We start from the raw sequence: 15,514 nt of genomic DNA, 5'->3' as shown, positions 1-15,514 counted from the left end.
ATTTCCTGACCTAGGTGTCCTTTCTCATGAACGCTCACACTTTAGTCATTTTGTATTTGGACTACTACAATATATGAAGCTACCCTTGAAAACTACTCAGAACCTACTGTAGATCAAGAATGCAGTTGAATGAGCCATTTATGGTGTATGCCCATGTAACATCTCTGGTATGCAAGTTGTGTTGGCTACCAGCAAATGCAATTCATGTTAGTTGTCACCTATGAAGCTTTTTATCACATAAAGAATGCTTCTGTCAGGTGATCTGCCTTTCACCCATTATTTCTTTCCATCTCATAAAGTCTGACAGAGTGGATTCTGAGTCCCATTTGAGCTTGAGTCCAGAGTCACTGCAGAGTTGGATGGTCTTAAACATCGAATGAATGAATGAATGAATGAATGAATGAATGAATGAATGAATGAATCTGGGGTGACAGCTGAACATTAAGAATTCATAGTAGAGAGATGCAAATATATATGAATGACAATCTTGATTTCTTTAAAATGGTACCTATTTTCAATAGCAGGTGAAAAGATGCATATATGTCCCAGAGAGGGGGCAGGAATTTGAAAGAAGATCCTCAGGAGAGTTTGTGCTTCCCCTTATCAGTGTAAGAATTCTGGTGGACCCCTTGTTGGTAGCATAAACTACTCTCTCATCCAGCACTTTGATCTTTGGCAAAAAAAAAAAAAAAGTTAATTCTTGGACATGTGAAATGATGGGGGAAACACTTTTGTTAAATTTCTGCATACTTGTGGTAGCCAACAAATTATATCCTCCAGTACCAAGATAATGAGTTGTGTTTTTCTAGTTGAAGCATTGGTCTTTCATCTCAGCATGCTATCTTACAGGGAATCAATATAAACAGTTCTTATTTACTCTCTTAGCACAAGCAAGTGGAGACTTTTTAGTTGACTGCCAATAAAATGAAACAATAGGTATACACAGCTCATATTTTGGAAGCATTTCAGACTTTCAAGAGGGAAATATATTTTATATTTTTGCATTTATTTTATTCAGTCATCTGATTTATTTTTTTCACTCCTACTACAGCAGTTCTCAAGAAAGATGGAGAAGCCTATTTTGAACCCCTTTCAGGAAAGGTTTATGATATAATTTTAATGCATTCTGCTTTACACACACACACACACACACAAACACACACACACGCACAAGAACTGAAATTTGTACAATCTTCAGGTAAAACATTCTCTCTGTATCTTTTGTTAGACATGCAACTATTTCCTTCCTTTTTAAGCAAATCCTCCTCCACCTCAGGATTAGAATTGCTTGCAGGTATGAGGCTTTATTAGGATACTTCACAGGAAAATGTTGAGGCAGAAGTTTATTTATTTATTGAATTTATTTGCTGCCCATCTCATAGTAGACAACTCTGGGAAACTTCCAGCATTAAAACATTAAAAAAAACCTAACAAATAAATATCTTTAAAGGGATAAAAATAGAAATCCTAATTAAGATATAGTTAAAAGATGTGGAGGGTGGGAAGAGGATGCATGAATGGAGGCAGAGGGGAAGATGGGATTGCCTCTTAATTCAACAACCCCTCTAGCATGAAGTCCCCTTGTTAGGGCCACAGGCCAGGTAGAACCAGGTCTTCAGGTTCTTGCAGAAGGACAGAAGTATGGGAGCCCACCTCACCTCAGAGGGTAAGATCTTCCAAAGGGCAGGAGCCACAACAAAGAAGACCCTTCTCCTGCACCCTGCCAGCCAGAATTTTTTGACCGATGAGGCTCGCACCATGTCTCCTCTGCCAGCATGGGTAGGGCCAGCCAGACCCAGTGGAGTCAGATGGTTCCTCAAGCAGCTTGGACCCATGCCATGAAGGGCTTTAAAGATAATAACCAACCTTGAATTGCACCTGCAAGCACAGGGTACATATACTCTATCTGCCTTTTCCCTAGAAGTTCAGCATCCAAGTAGCTCTGCCAAAGTGAGCCAGGCTAAGATTCGATATTGGGATAAAACTCAAATATTAGAAATCCAAATCTTTGGTCAAGACAGAAGTGCCTCTTCCGTGCCAAGGTGCTGAGATGGCAAACGGTATTTGACGTAGGTACAGAATTGTAAAAGGGCAAACTGACCCTAAACAGATACATTCTGTTGTTTAATGTTTATTGCATCCCAAATGTCATGCATATCCCTGGATAAGGGGTGCTGCTTTCTTATTGCCCTTGAGGCGTCTTCTAGCCTCTTATCTCCTTTTGTTATGTCTTGAGCTCCGGAGCTGAGAACCTGAGCCTGTGGGAACAGGGCTGTTATGTCTTTCTTAGAGATAGATTAAAGGGTAACTTCTACGTGTGAAATGCATCACTCTCTGTAATACTTTTGCCTTTATACTGTATAAATATCTGGTTGAAATCAGCCATCACTGTTCAGACCTTTTGGACTGTTTGAACCTTGCGCAAATAAACTCTTTCCTGCACTGAAGAGCTTGTTCTAGTCCGTCATTTTTCCTACAACAAAAGAAATCAAATATTCTATTTGACCCTTGCCATGCCAAGAGTGCAAAATATGCTCCAGGGTGAATTCCCTTGGTCAAATGGGATGGGTAGACGTACGCAAGGAGTTTTCCAGCACTAGGAGGAAAATCCATTTCAGAATGGCTAGAAACTGCACATAAAAAAAGCACAGGATTCACTTGTGTTATCACAAGAAATATGCAATAAACTGGAAATCCATTTTCCAAGATGGTTGCATGGAGAGGGGGGGAAAAAAACTCTGATAGAAAGCCAGACATGATCACCTACTTAATGGTGATAGTCCTCAATATACTTGTAGGCAGCTTTGGTATAATCCAACTGATTCTTAAGGAGGCTATGAGGTGGCTGAAAATCCTGAAGGAAATGGAATGTGGGAAAGCTAGAATGCATAAGACATCAGCTACATATGATAGCCTGAAACTGACAATCTGGTTATAAGAATGACATAGATCTTTCCAGAATTGTGCTATGAATCGTTGGCATTATTCAGAAATCAGCTGATTAGGCAAGGATGAGGTTTATGATAACCTGTAGGAGCAAATGAGCTGCTTCAGAGATGGAAGCAAAATCATGGCAAGAAACAAAATTGGACTCTAAGAAAAGAGAACAAATAATTCCAGAATTGGACTCAGAGCTCCAACACAATGAAGTCCCCAACTGAAGGCAGCCTAAGCTATTCTGACTAATTTTTCCCTTGCTATTTCAGTATATACAGAGCATATTCAGAGGAAGAGCCTCCACGGGCTGGTGATCTGTTGGCTTGATCTGGACTGCAAGATTTGCTATGGAATTACCTTTTCCCTAGTCACCAGATTCTATACCTTTTCTTCATTGTTCTTTTGCTTCTTCATTGTTCTTTTGCTTCTCTCTCCTTCTTTGTATGGATAGAGCTGTCAACCCTGAAGTTTGCCTGACTGAGGCCATTTTCAGGCTTCAGGGCAGCCACAACTGTAGCTAAGGGATAGGGAGGGGGAAGTAAAGATAGCTGGAGTTTGTAGCCAAAACAAAATATGTTCCCCTGGGAACCAAGGACATTTCAGCAGGTGCTTGGAAAGAGGGGACTGAGGTCACCTAGCAACTGGACTGTATCCGGATTGGACCATATGACTGATTGTTTTGAGAAAGTGAAAAATGCTTACTTTTAATTAGGTGAAAACCGCGGGAACATTTAGAGATGGTTTTCACCAGCTTGTACCAATACGGCATATCCAATAAAGCTATTCTTTGAGGAATCTACCTGCCTCGGAGTCTTGCTTGCTGTAGATATGTTACTTGGAACCCTGACAAGAGCCCTTTTTAAAATCAATCAACTGATTGGTGTAAGGAGGGTCACTGTCCCAATTATAACCAAGTGCCTCTTGGTTATAATATAATTAATTGGCAAGAAGGGAAAAGGAGCAGGGAAAGAGTAGGAAATTTTTTCTTCCAGCTTGATAGCCTCCGGATAAGCTGGAAGATAAGATTTAGAGCATGCTTGTTCAAGCTGATTACTCTTCTCCAAACAAATTTGGTGGGGCTTGCTCTAGGGGAACTGGAAGGAAGCAGAAATTTCTGATGTTAGCAGAAATTGAAAGGATACCTTGAAGGCAGCTTTGCTGGATTCTCTTCCTTAGTTCTCCCTGTTATAACGCTCCTACTATCTGATTTATTGCAGCTCACAAACTTTTATCTCTAATTTTAGTCTCCTTCAAAAGAAGTAGCCCTATAGGAATGAAAAAACTTGCGAAACCAGTCAAAACCAGTAGTTTCAAAGGAGATTGCAGGAAGTAACTTCTTCCATCTCTTTCCTTCTAAGCACACTCCAAGCTGAATAAAACTGAAAAGTTCAATACCAAGACAAGATCTAGGAATCTATAAAGTGAAGGACCTCCTCCTTTCTTTTTAAATAAGCGCCAAAATGTATAGAGCCTAGGAAAACATTTTCCCCCATCTCATGGGTAACCCCTTTCAATTAAAACACTTAAGTACTTTTTACTTGCTTTCAATTTTGCCTTTGGATAATTTTTAAAGTTGGTTGTAGGTTAATGTGGAGTATCTCCCCAGCTAGTTTGTTTCCCTGTTTGGGTTGCAAGGGAAACCAGAATCCACAGCAGCCACAGTCTTTCTCAAATGGCCAACTGATCAACCTAAGAAGTGTCTCCTTCAAATAGCAAAGAAGAATCATTCAGTATGGTGGAACATGTTGTGTTCAGCAGTGAATTTTAAATCAAAGGAAATAGTTGTCCTTTTCAAATCAAGTACACAACTTGACCAAGCTCAGTCTGTGGATGGAGTAGGTTTTCTGAGTGAAGGTTGAATCCATCCTTATGTCCTTCTTCAGTTAGATGATGCTGGACTGCATTTCAAGGGAAGACTTTCCTGCAAGATCAGCCCTGATGGAGTGTACGTGAAATCACTAGGTTAAAATCTTAATGGGGGAGAGAAGGGAGGAAAACAAGGCAATTGCAAGATTAGGAAACCAGATTATAGTAACAGAATCTTGTATGTCTGAATGTTCTTTGTATTCCTCTGAAACTTATCTTCATGAGATTTGAGGGTTTTGTATGAGATGTTTTCTCATATTACAGTTCTGGCCCAAAGTAGATTTCTTTTATCTAACCATTGTCCTGGAAGCAGCTCTTCCTCCTGTCCCTCAGGGTTATTCCTTCTGCTCCTTACATCTGAAGATACCTGAAGACACATTGCCTGAAGATACATGGGTAAATATAGCTTCAGACATTTTTTTTAAAATGACAGGCAAATAGTAGTGAGTATGTACCTCCAAGTTCAGGTTTGGAATTCCTGAACAGGGAGAGAGAATGTGGGAATCACAGCTGTGTTGAGAAACTTTTTGCCTCCTTCTAGCTTTCTCTGGTGAATGTCTCAGTCTGATGCTGTTGGTACTTTTGCCTCAAAATTTCTGAGATAGGCCTCAACCAAGCCTCAAATATTTTTGTTATTTTAAACAATTTGTGATTAACAACTTTGACTTGCTTGTTATGATGTCTATGCCCAATGACATTTGAGAAGTAGTGGATGCAGGGAAAAAGAAGAAAGGAGAACAGGAAACCTACTAGTCTAGAAACTCCCATACTCCCAAATGTGTGCAGGCAGCAGCATTGATCGTCTCATTGAAAAACTGTGGTTGTAGAGACAGCTTTTCTTATTCTGATATACAGTATTTTCCTCTTCTCTCAAGGGAAAGTTCATTGGTGTTGTTGAATGGATGACACACCCACACAATAGGAATGCAGCATACGTACTTTTATATCATATGTAAATAAAACAGTGACCTTGTAAGTTAGAGATGTGTGACCAAACACTTTTGTTATAATTAGAAAGAATGAGCAAAATATCTATGTCTATGAGCAAAATATCTACATATATCTGCCAACTATGTTCCAGATGCTGCACTGAGATTCCATAATGGATTATCTTTGATTCTAAGAAGGAGAGAGTGAGAGAAAGCACAGATGGGAATTGAAAAAAGGATATACAAAAAAGAAGTGCAACATGACTAGGATAGGACATGATAACTTTGGACTCTTAATATGTCAACAAGTAGCTTGTGAAACTTTTGATGAGATTAAGAGTTAAGGAATTGAAAGTCCTTGTTAAGAGATCTGTAGATATTTGCTTTCTTTTTTCTCCTAAACATATTTATCACATCATGAATTATAGGTTTTCTTGGTCTCTTTTGGCTCCTGTACTCACTCTCTCTCTCTCTCTCTCTCTCTCTCTCTCTCTCTCTCTCTCTCTCTCTCTCTCTCTCTCTCTCTCTCTCTCTCCTTCCCTCCCTCCCTCCCTCCCTCCCTCTCAAACTCAATTCTTCTGAATATATTTAGATATTTGAAACTTTTTTTTCTGGAAATAGTTGCAATAGTTGCAATCAGTGAATATATCCATTGTTGTCTATTTTCTGCAACTGTTTTATGGTTAGTAATTTTGATTGTCTCGTTGTTTTATTATTAAGTTATGAATTTTCCACAGAGTCTTCTTTAACTCCCCAAAAATAGAATTAGGAAAACAAGCTGTAATGTATATTTTACAGACTCTTTAATAAAGTGAAAATCATCCTTCTAAGAACAAACACAAATGTGTTTAGTTGATTTTTAAAACGGTCCCTCCATACCAGACATTGTCTCAAGGTGACTTTAAAAACAACCAAAATGCTCATTAAATATTGCTGAATATGCTTCTTGGCCTTCCACAATGCCAGAAAATATCTTGAATGCCAAAGATAACATTGCATAGCAATTATACTGCTATCACACTATTAATAGCATAATTTCAGATACCATCAAAATGATAATCACAGTGATGCTTATAGTAATTTTCAGCAGGTTTTTCACACATATATGGCCAATAGGAATCTTACACAGTGAGATCATATCCTTTTCCTAACTTTCTTTGCTAATTATATTGCTGTTATCTATCATGACCCCAGGGAATAAGTCTGTATGTTCAGGCAGTGAAGATATAGTCTGGAGGAAGCATGAGAATGGAGAAGGTGAAGATAGGAAAGATTTGACCTCAAAAACAGCTTAAAAAACACCTCATTTGGCGAGCTTGCTGGAAGTCTGGCTCTTTGCTGAATTGAAGCATTGGGTCTGTTTAGCCTTCTATATCTTAGATGGAAGGTTGGAGGGATGAGCAATTAAAGCTGAGTTTCTCTGTTTTAATTTTGCAAGAGCTGAGAACTGGTACGCTTCTTCAACCTACTCTTTTAAAGTCTCACCTCAGACAAAGAGAAGCAATGTCTATAAGGAATGCCTCCTCGAGTCTTTCTAGCTTTCTTCCTGCAGCAGTAACTCACCCTCAAAGGATCAAATTGTCACCAACTATCAAGCAATATAATAATACTGAAACTGTCCTGTTGGACTAGGAAAAGGTTTATTGAATTCTCAAATGACACAATAAGATGCTTCTGTCCTATTCTGCCATTTGAGATTATAAGCATCTGGAAAAATGCGTATCAAAGCCTCTTTATAAGACACGAATTTAAAAAATGAGTAAGAAGTTGCAGAAATGGCATGCTCCAGAATCCAGTGTCTTCACTAACTCATTGGTCTGTTTTAACTTGACTCAGCATTCTATCTTGTCCAACACTTCTACTATGATAACAAGTAGTTTTTGTCATTGTTATTTTAAAATCCTTTGGCTGCCACATCTAATGTGAAAGGAGTCATCAAACCCACTCAAACAAGCACAACAGTCATGCCAAAGAACATGTTAATCTATTCCAACCGTTGCTTTTCACACTTTAATGAGAATAACGGGCAAAGCATCTTTGTGACATTTTTGTGTTTATAGGACTTCATGTAGGTCTTGTTGCATACAGCCCATCAGCATTGTGATGAATAGGAAACATTTGGAGTGAGCAGGCAACATCCTATATTGATGAAACACTTAAGTAATCATTTAGTCCCTTTCAAATAGTGGATCAAATAAAATTTTTCAGACTTACTTAAAACTTTAAAATATGGTTTATTTCCATTGAGAGCACCAGACACATTACAGGAAGTCCTCATTTACCAACTGCTTGTTCAGCAACTATTCAACTTTGACAGAACTGGAAAGGGAGATTTACAGCTGGTCCTCACACTTGCGACTTGTCACAGCATTCTGCAGTTACACAATTGTCATTTGAAACTTTCATGGCTGGATTCTGACAAGGAAAGACATTTGGAAACCAGCAGGAACTCACAAGTTGCCATCATGTGATCCTGCTTATTCACTTAATGACCACAGTTAGAACTGATGCCGTAAATTGAGCATAGTCATGTGATGTTTTACTTTATGGCTGTGTTGCTTAGCAATGGGGTTGTCTGTGCCAAACTTAAAAAAAAAAAATAACAGTTGCAAGACATTGTTTTAGACCACAGCGCATAAAATGCAATATTTTCCATGAAAATATTTTCCATGATGAAAAAGAACAATGTGTGCTAGACAATATTGCAAAGTGAGCTGGTCAAATTAAACATGTGGGTGGGGTTAATAATTTCTGAATCACTTCTGATTTAGCTGTTGGTTTTTAACCCTCCTTAAAATTATTTTAGCGTACACCCTTGTTTTTGCATGTGTTTCTTGACTCAGAGTAGAATGAAAACATGACACTATTTTTTGGTAACTGTGATTGGAAAAGACTCCACAGAAAGGAGGGTCATGGCCCTATTAATGTTGGGGTCTCAGGTTGCTCACGCTACTAGAGAGTATATGCCATTGAACTCAGTGAAAATGGCTGTGAATATTATTCATTCAATTTCTTTTTACTTATGTGCTATCAAGATATCATGTCTGTGTTTTGTATATGAACATATTATCGGTTTTCTTCACTATGCACATTTATTATGTATATTCAGAGAATCAAAAACAACCCACCTAACCACATAGTTAAACAAATATCTATACTGGAGCAAGAATATGGACATCAGCATAAATATAATGAGAAGACTGGCTTTACATCATTATTGCCTATCCCAAATTGGGATAGACAATATTTAAAAATACAAAACCAGGACAAATGATATTAGACCAGTTTTGAATTTTTAAGAAGGCATGGTGGTGAGAATTATAATTAAATTACATTTTACAGTGAGATATTTAATATTGCACTGTTACAAATTATCAAACAACTTTTGAGAACACAAAACGAAGCACACTTCTTATATTTACATATTTGAAAACATGTTGTGTGTTTGACAAGATGCAAGCCAGCAATATTTATTAAGATAATCAGGTTTGCCTGAAAAAAAAAACGCTCAATATGTTGCTAATATTATTTCCTGATAATTATATCCAATTCATCTAACATATCCAATATATGTAACATAAGTAGGTTGTGAACTACTCATAAAATGCAGCCTTAAATATAATGGGCATTTTTTTTCTCATTAAAGGAGGAGAAAAGGACTCCGTAAATGTTGAATTTACTCCTAACATAACCTAAAAAAACAATATTACAAATTAACATGAGTTGAAGGATTAATACTGTATAAGGCTATATTATGAATATTCCCAATGCCGGTCTTTTTGCCAGAGAGAGGGGGCTTTCACAAAATTTAGTTCAATTAAGTTATCTATTTCTAGTTCACCAACTCAACTTCCTTAAGAAAGTTAATGCTAATTTGTTTTTAATGCCAATTTAAGGGTTTCGCTGAAACAAAAACTCCTTAATACTTTGCTCTGCTACTGATGAAGTTTAAGCAAACATTTTAAGTTACTTTCTGCAAGAAACATATAGTGGAGTGCAAAACACTAGTTTTTCAGCTGTATCAACTTATCTGTGTTTTGTTGCTCCTCTGATATAAAAAAGGAAGCAGAGATCTCGTAAGCAAGCACTATAGTTGTCAAGGACAGAACAGCCAAATATTATAAAAGGAAATGGAAGAATTGGAATTTCACTTTTTTTTTCTTTCTGAATTGACTTTTTTTTTTTTTTACTTCACAGAGAATCTTCACTGGGGCAGGAGAATGAGAACTATAAATCAAACGTTATGTAAAGTACCCTGTCATCCAAGTTAATGACATAAAATGGTCTTTTGCTGGGTGGTAAAATAAATGGATAGGAAGAAAGAAAAGAAATACGGGCCCAGAATTATAATGAAAAATCCTCTTTCAGATGTGCTCAGAGGAAACTTTTGAAAGATGCCAAACGGGACAAGAGAAAGAAGTATCCAGTAATTCAGGAAAGAGGAAAAAACATATTTATGCCTTCAGAGATATTATCTGAAATTGGATTTAGTCCAGTTATTGGGAACAGACTCCTGTTATGTTCTGTTCTGTTGAAGTTAAATAAAAGATAGGGGAGGAAATACAATAATATTTTGTTTATTCTTCAGTAGTTTTGGGAGCAATCTCTAGGTGTGAGATGGTTAGCACTAGATTTTTAGCATGAAATAAATCAAAACACATCACCTCTGGCTGGGGAATTGTTTCGGAAAGATAAAACAAATGTGCTCCAAGGGCAGTTTAGCCTCTAGTGACTTCATGCATATGCCACATAGCTTTCCTAGGAAAATTTAAAAGAGGTTTTCTATGAGGGTTTTTTTTTTTTAATTTTCCAATTTAACCTACATCCCTAAGATTTTCTGGTGGCCTCCCATCCTTATACTAATCAGGTATGATCCTGCTTTACTTTTTATGACAAACCAAATACAGCAATAGCACTTAGACTTACATACAGCTTCATAGTACTTTATGTTGCCCCCAACAATCTTAGTCCTTATTTTACTGACCTAGGAAGAATAGAAGGCTAAGTCAACCTTGACCCAGTCAAGATCGAACTGCTGGCGGTCAACAGATTAGGCTGCAATACTGCATTCTAACCACTGTACCACCGCAACTCTTAAATTCAGCTTGGAACTACCACCTAGCAAGGTGCATAATTGAAGGAGTGACCAGCATACATCAGCTAATTCAGGTTGGAATTTTTAAGCAGAAATAAGAAAGCCATTCTTTTTCACACTTCTATTTCCTTTAGTCTGTCAATACAGCTCCTTCAGTAGCCCAATACATCCAGAGGGCATCAGGTTAGGGAAGTATTAGCTTAGAGTATGCTTTCTCAGGAGGGATTGTTGGCTCTACTGTCAATATATATGTATATATGTAAAGGAACCAAATGCCAATTTCAAAACAAATCAAGGCTACATTCTGATTGCAAAATTGCTGAGCACAAGAACCAGGCCAATAGCAGAATTTGCAGTAAATCCATTGATGTATTAGATGTTGTGGAAATACCTAATTACTGTAACATACACAAAAGTTGAAACAGTCAATGAAAAGTATGAAAGAAACAGAAAATCAATGGGAACTGCATCTTGCAGCTCCACTTCCATGCACAGAACTGAAATATGATTGTTTGATTTGTGAGTTTTGATGGCTTCTAGTCAATTAATTCAAAGGGCCAATAGCCAACATGAGTCCTAATAAAGCATTATTTGTGCTATAGAGATAAATGGAGAAAGCTACAATGAACTATCTTACAGAGTTACGGAGAACTTTAGTTTATTAAACCGGCTTGCTTTTTCCTTAACCATCGATAAGGTTAGAGAAGTGTTAAAATGTGGTTACTTCAAAGAAGGAAGATTAATGGAATTGGAATCAAGAGATGGGATAATCTAAATCCTCTCTGAAGCTGGGGTGGGGTTTAAGCTTTTGAGAAGGCTATTATCCCTTTAAAACTACAAAGAATCTCAGGGTAACTTAGCTTGGAGGACACAGAAGGGCTTCATTTGTGAAGCAGTGTTAACATGAAAGTCTACTGATTTTGCTATCTGTAATTGTATAGAGTGGTAGAAGCACTTCACTTGTGCTGAAACTGCAATTTCCGTTCATACTCTAAACTTGTATGATACAGAAGCCTATATCTGCTGAAGTCACCAAGGACATTGCCAGATACAAGTTCTGCTTACTTTTGAGAGGGATATTTTTATCCTACCTTTTTTCTATATACAACTCAAGGTAGCAAACATACCGATATTCCTTCCTTCTATTTTCCCCTACAACAACCACCCTGTGAGTTGGGCTGAGAGAAAGTGATTGGCCCAAAGTCACCCAGCCGGTTTTTCATGTCTAAGGCATAACTAGAACTCACAGCCACCTGGTTTCTATCCCAGCACTTTAACCACTACACCCAACTGGCTTGTGCGTCACACATATGCTCTATGTACTTGGAAGCACATTGAATATATTTTTCAAAAATGCATATCCTGCTGTTCCCCAAAGATACTGTTTTAAAATAAAGGATGCTCAGACTAATTTGCAACACAACTACGTCACTATCATCGTGTGAAAACAGTTCGATAAAAATTGCCAAACCTTGAAAACCTCAGCAGAAAGTGAATAATCATCAGGGTTAAATGAAGGTATTGAAAAAACAGGAGAGAGTATATGATTTTGAAAAGATCTTTGTCATGTGGCTAAGCATGAATAATAATGTAACTAGGGATATCTCTCTAGGGTAATGCTACAAAGATTTATTATAAAGCATGCTTGTTTACAATGAACAACGTTCTAATATCATATTCATCCATGAATAAATCAATAAAATATACTGGTAGAAAATGAATATATCATATATCAAATAACATCAACTGATATGTCGGCCAATTTATGTAATCAAACTGGACAACATGCCATTTTATGTTGTTCAACATATTTATTTTCTACCAGTTATGAATACATGCAATTTCCCTTTCAGATATGAGGGGCTACCTTCTCCACAGGCAGTATTAATCAGTTTACCATTTCAAATTTCAATAACTTACACTAACTAACAAACAAGATAGAAAGTTAAACCTACCCGTGCCAAAGTCAGTGTCCCTTGTTTGCACGTTTTGCAACGAACTCGGAGTTTCCCAGGTTTCACGGCCTGGCAGAAGCTTTTGCAGAAAACATAAAAACTGCTGTATTTAGCAGCTTCTGTTGGGAGAAACAGAAATGCAAACCCTTCATTTATTAAAACACCAACATTTCATTGTGCATATATCTGTATGTATTTGTGTATGTAATAAAAACTAAGAAACAAATGAAAATCCACATATAGAATATCAGAATGACATTTTTTTTGTATTCTGGATAGCAACAAATCAAAATCAAATATATTGGATTATTTTTGGAGAAGAATAAGCATTTAGGTTATTTGTATATGTTCCCTAATGCAGCAATTCTATATCCATCCTCTTTATCCTTCCTGCTTCCATCACTCCTTCTAGTCCACCAGAAGAGTTAAAGCCTCTCCATCTGGCAAGAGTGGATATTATTATTAGACATATATATTAAATTGCTTCTCTCTCCATTGGGTGATTGAAGCAATATACAGAAATCAGATAAAAGCAGCAGTAGCATAAAACACACAATACACCGAAATCAAACAAACACAATCACAAGAATAGCTTAACAAGAGAAGCCAGAATATTCATCACAATAAAATCTGAAAACATCATTTAAGAACATTAAAAAGGTAATGGAACAATATAGTCTACACCACCTGCCAAACGTATAATAAAGAGGAAACTAACCTGATTTCTCTCCCTATTGTCTTATTATAGATGTGCAATAATAAACACAGAGCTGGGGATGGGAGAGGCAGGGAATAGCAGTAGCTATTCAGACTGCCAGTGAAAGGTAAGCCATAAACTTTGCTGTTAAATCCATAAGGAATTATTTCCATTATCTTAAAAATACATGGGAACTGCCACTCCTGTGGGAAAATATTTAAATGATAAAAGCAAACAGTTTATTATAAAACTAAGGTGTGTCACTTCACGCCTTTCTAGTAAAATGCCCATTCTATGGCTGCAACTCAAATTTATATTTTATGTCTGTAACAAAATATATATATATATACCATCAAATCCCAAGCGGCTTGCAAAATATGTGGGATTAGATAACTCAAACATCAATCTATCCATACAGGAACCGTTCATAGGATAAAACTCACACACCCTGCTCCCGTAGGTAAAATGTGTGAAGGAGCATTAAGCATCTTTTTTGGGCATCTTTGTAAAGAGCTGAAGGCAGATTTGCCTAACATTTTCAACCTAACGTTTTCAAGCTAACGTTTTCAACCATTTTCATAACGTAAGAGGGGAATACCCGAAGACAGGAGCAAACAATTTCTCTTACTTTCAGTTCTCTTGCACTCCAGAGGTGAGCAGGACAGAACCAACATGGGCCTGATAGAGTTGATATTTTTAGTTAGTGAAATGCACCTGTAGGCCAGACAAGGAATAATGGCTGGAAACTGAACAAGGAGAGATTTAACCTGGAAATAAGGAGAAGTTTTCTGACAGTGAGAACAATCAACCAGTGGAACAGAAGTTGCCTTCGGAAGTTGTGGGAGCTTCATCACTTGAGACTTTCAAGAAGAGGTTGGACTGCCATTTGTCAGAAATGGTGTAGGGTGTTCTACTTGGGCAGAGGGTTGGACTAGATGACCTACAAGGTTCCTTCCAACTCTGTTAACCTGTAAAAATGGGTAGTTTCTACATCAATTAAGACCACTCATTTGGCCCTTGAAAAAAAATCCCAATTCCTGAAGGGGGGAGGAGGAAAATATTCACAGATCTTTATACAGCATTTTGAGGAGCTGTATTCCGCCACATTCCTATAGCGTCAGAGAAGATAGCTTGAGAAATAAGCAATTTCATATGAGAAAGAGATGATCCTTCAAATATTTAAGACAACGAAGAGAACAATATGTGTTGAAGCTGTTTTGTATTTTTCTTCATGATTGCGTTAGCAGTCTGGCTTTGTTCCTCCTATTGATAACAAACAGACTGCCCAAAGTGCCAAACTAGTCTGCTCTTTTGATCACAGATTAATTAGCACTTATTGGTTGTAGAGAAATCACTCCTAGGCTGAAGTGAAGCTTTAAACAAAAGCAAAGCCCCACTCATAAAAATATTGTACTGACTAGAACAGCTTTTTTCAGTGACAGAGGTTCTGCAACAGCACAACTGCCTTGTTGATAAGCACCAATTTAGTATTAATTTCAGTGCTGCAGAAAACAAAACAAAACAAGTAAACCATCTTTACCAATCAGATTTACAATTACAAGCTAAGGTACACTTAATCATGGAGAATCAATGTTTCATCTATGTGGTTGCTAGGAGTTGAAAATGACTTGATGTCACATACCGTATTTTTCAGAGTATAAGATGCACCTCCCCCCCACAAAGGGGGTGAAAATTTGGGTGTGTCTTATACACTGAATGTAGTCCTGCCCACCCACTGCCCCCCACCCTTTGGCCTCTGCCTCCCAGCAGTTTACCTCCTTGCAGCAAGCAGCAAGAAGAAACAGCCCATTTCAGCTTCAGCACAGCCTAATTAGCACAAGTTGATTGTCCATTGGATCGGCCTCCCGGCTCTCAGCTGTTTCAGGCTGCAGGGATTGCTATTGCCTATTGCTGAGCGGGCCTCTGCTGCTTGCTGCAAGGAGGTAAATTGCTGGGAACAGATTTTTTTTTCTTGTGCTAATCAAGCTATGCTGAAAACGAAAATGAAAGTAAAGCAGGCTGTTTGCTGTTTACT

General features: G+C 37.6%; 1 protein-coding gene across 1 annotated transcript in view; it reads right to left on the bottom strand.

Moving 5' to 3' along the window:
- The window catches only part of PRKN (parkin RBR E3 ubiquitin protein ligase), a 719,133-nt gene that overhangs the window by 439,116 nt on the left and 264,503 nt on the right, over positions 1-15,514 (bottom strand). Inside the window, exon 4 of the mRNA XM_070951429.1 lies at positions 12,783-12,901. Within this exon, the coding sequence (XP_070807530.1) occupies positions 12,783-12,901 (119 nt within the window). The remainder of the gene's footprint in view (positions 1-12,782; positions 12,902-15,514) is intronic.

Source organism: Pituophis catenifer, unplaced genomic scaffold, assembly GCF_029215685.1.
Source record: "Pituophis catenifer annectens isolate HBS135680 unplaced genomic scaffold, rPitCat1.0.hap2 SCAF_1, whole genome shotgun sequence".
Taxonomy (NCBI): Eukaryota; Metazoa; Chordata; class Lepidosauria; order Squamata; family Colubridae; genus Pituophis; species Pituophis catenifer.
This window is presented reverse-complemented; position numbering and strand designations above follow the sequence as displayed.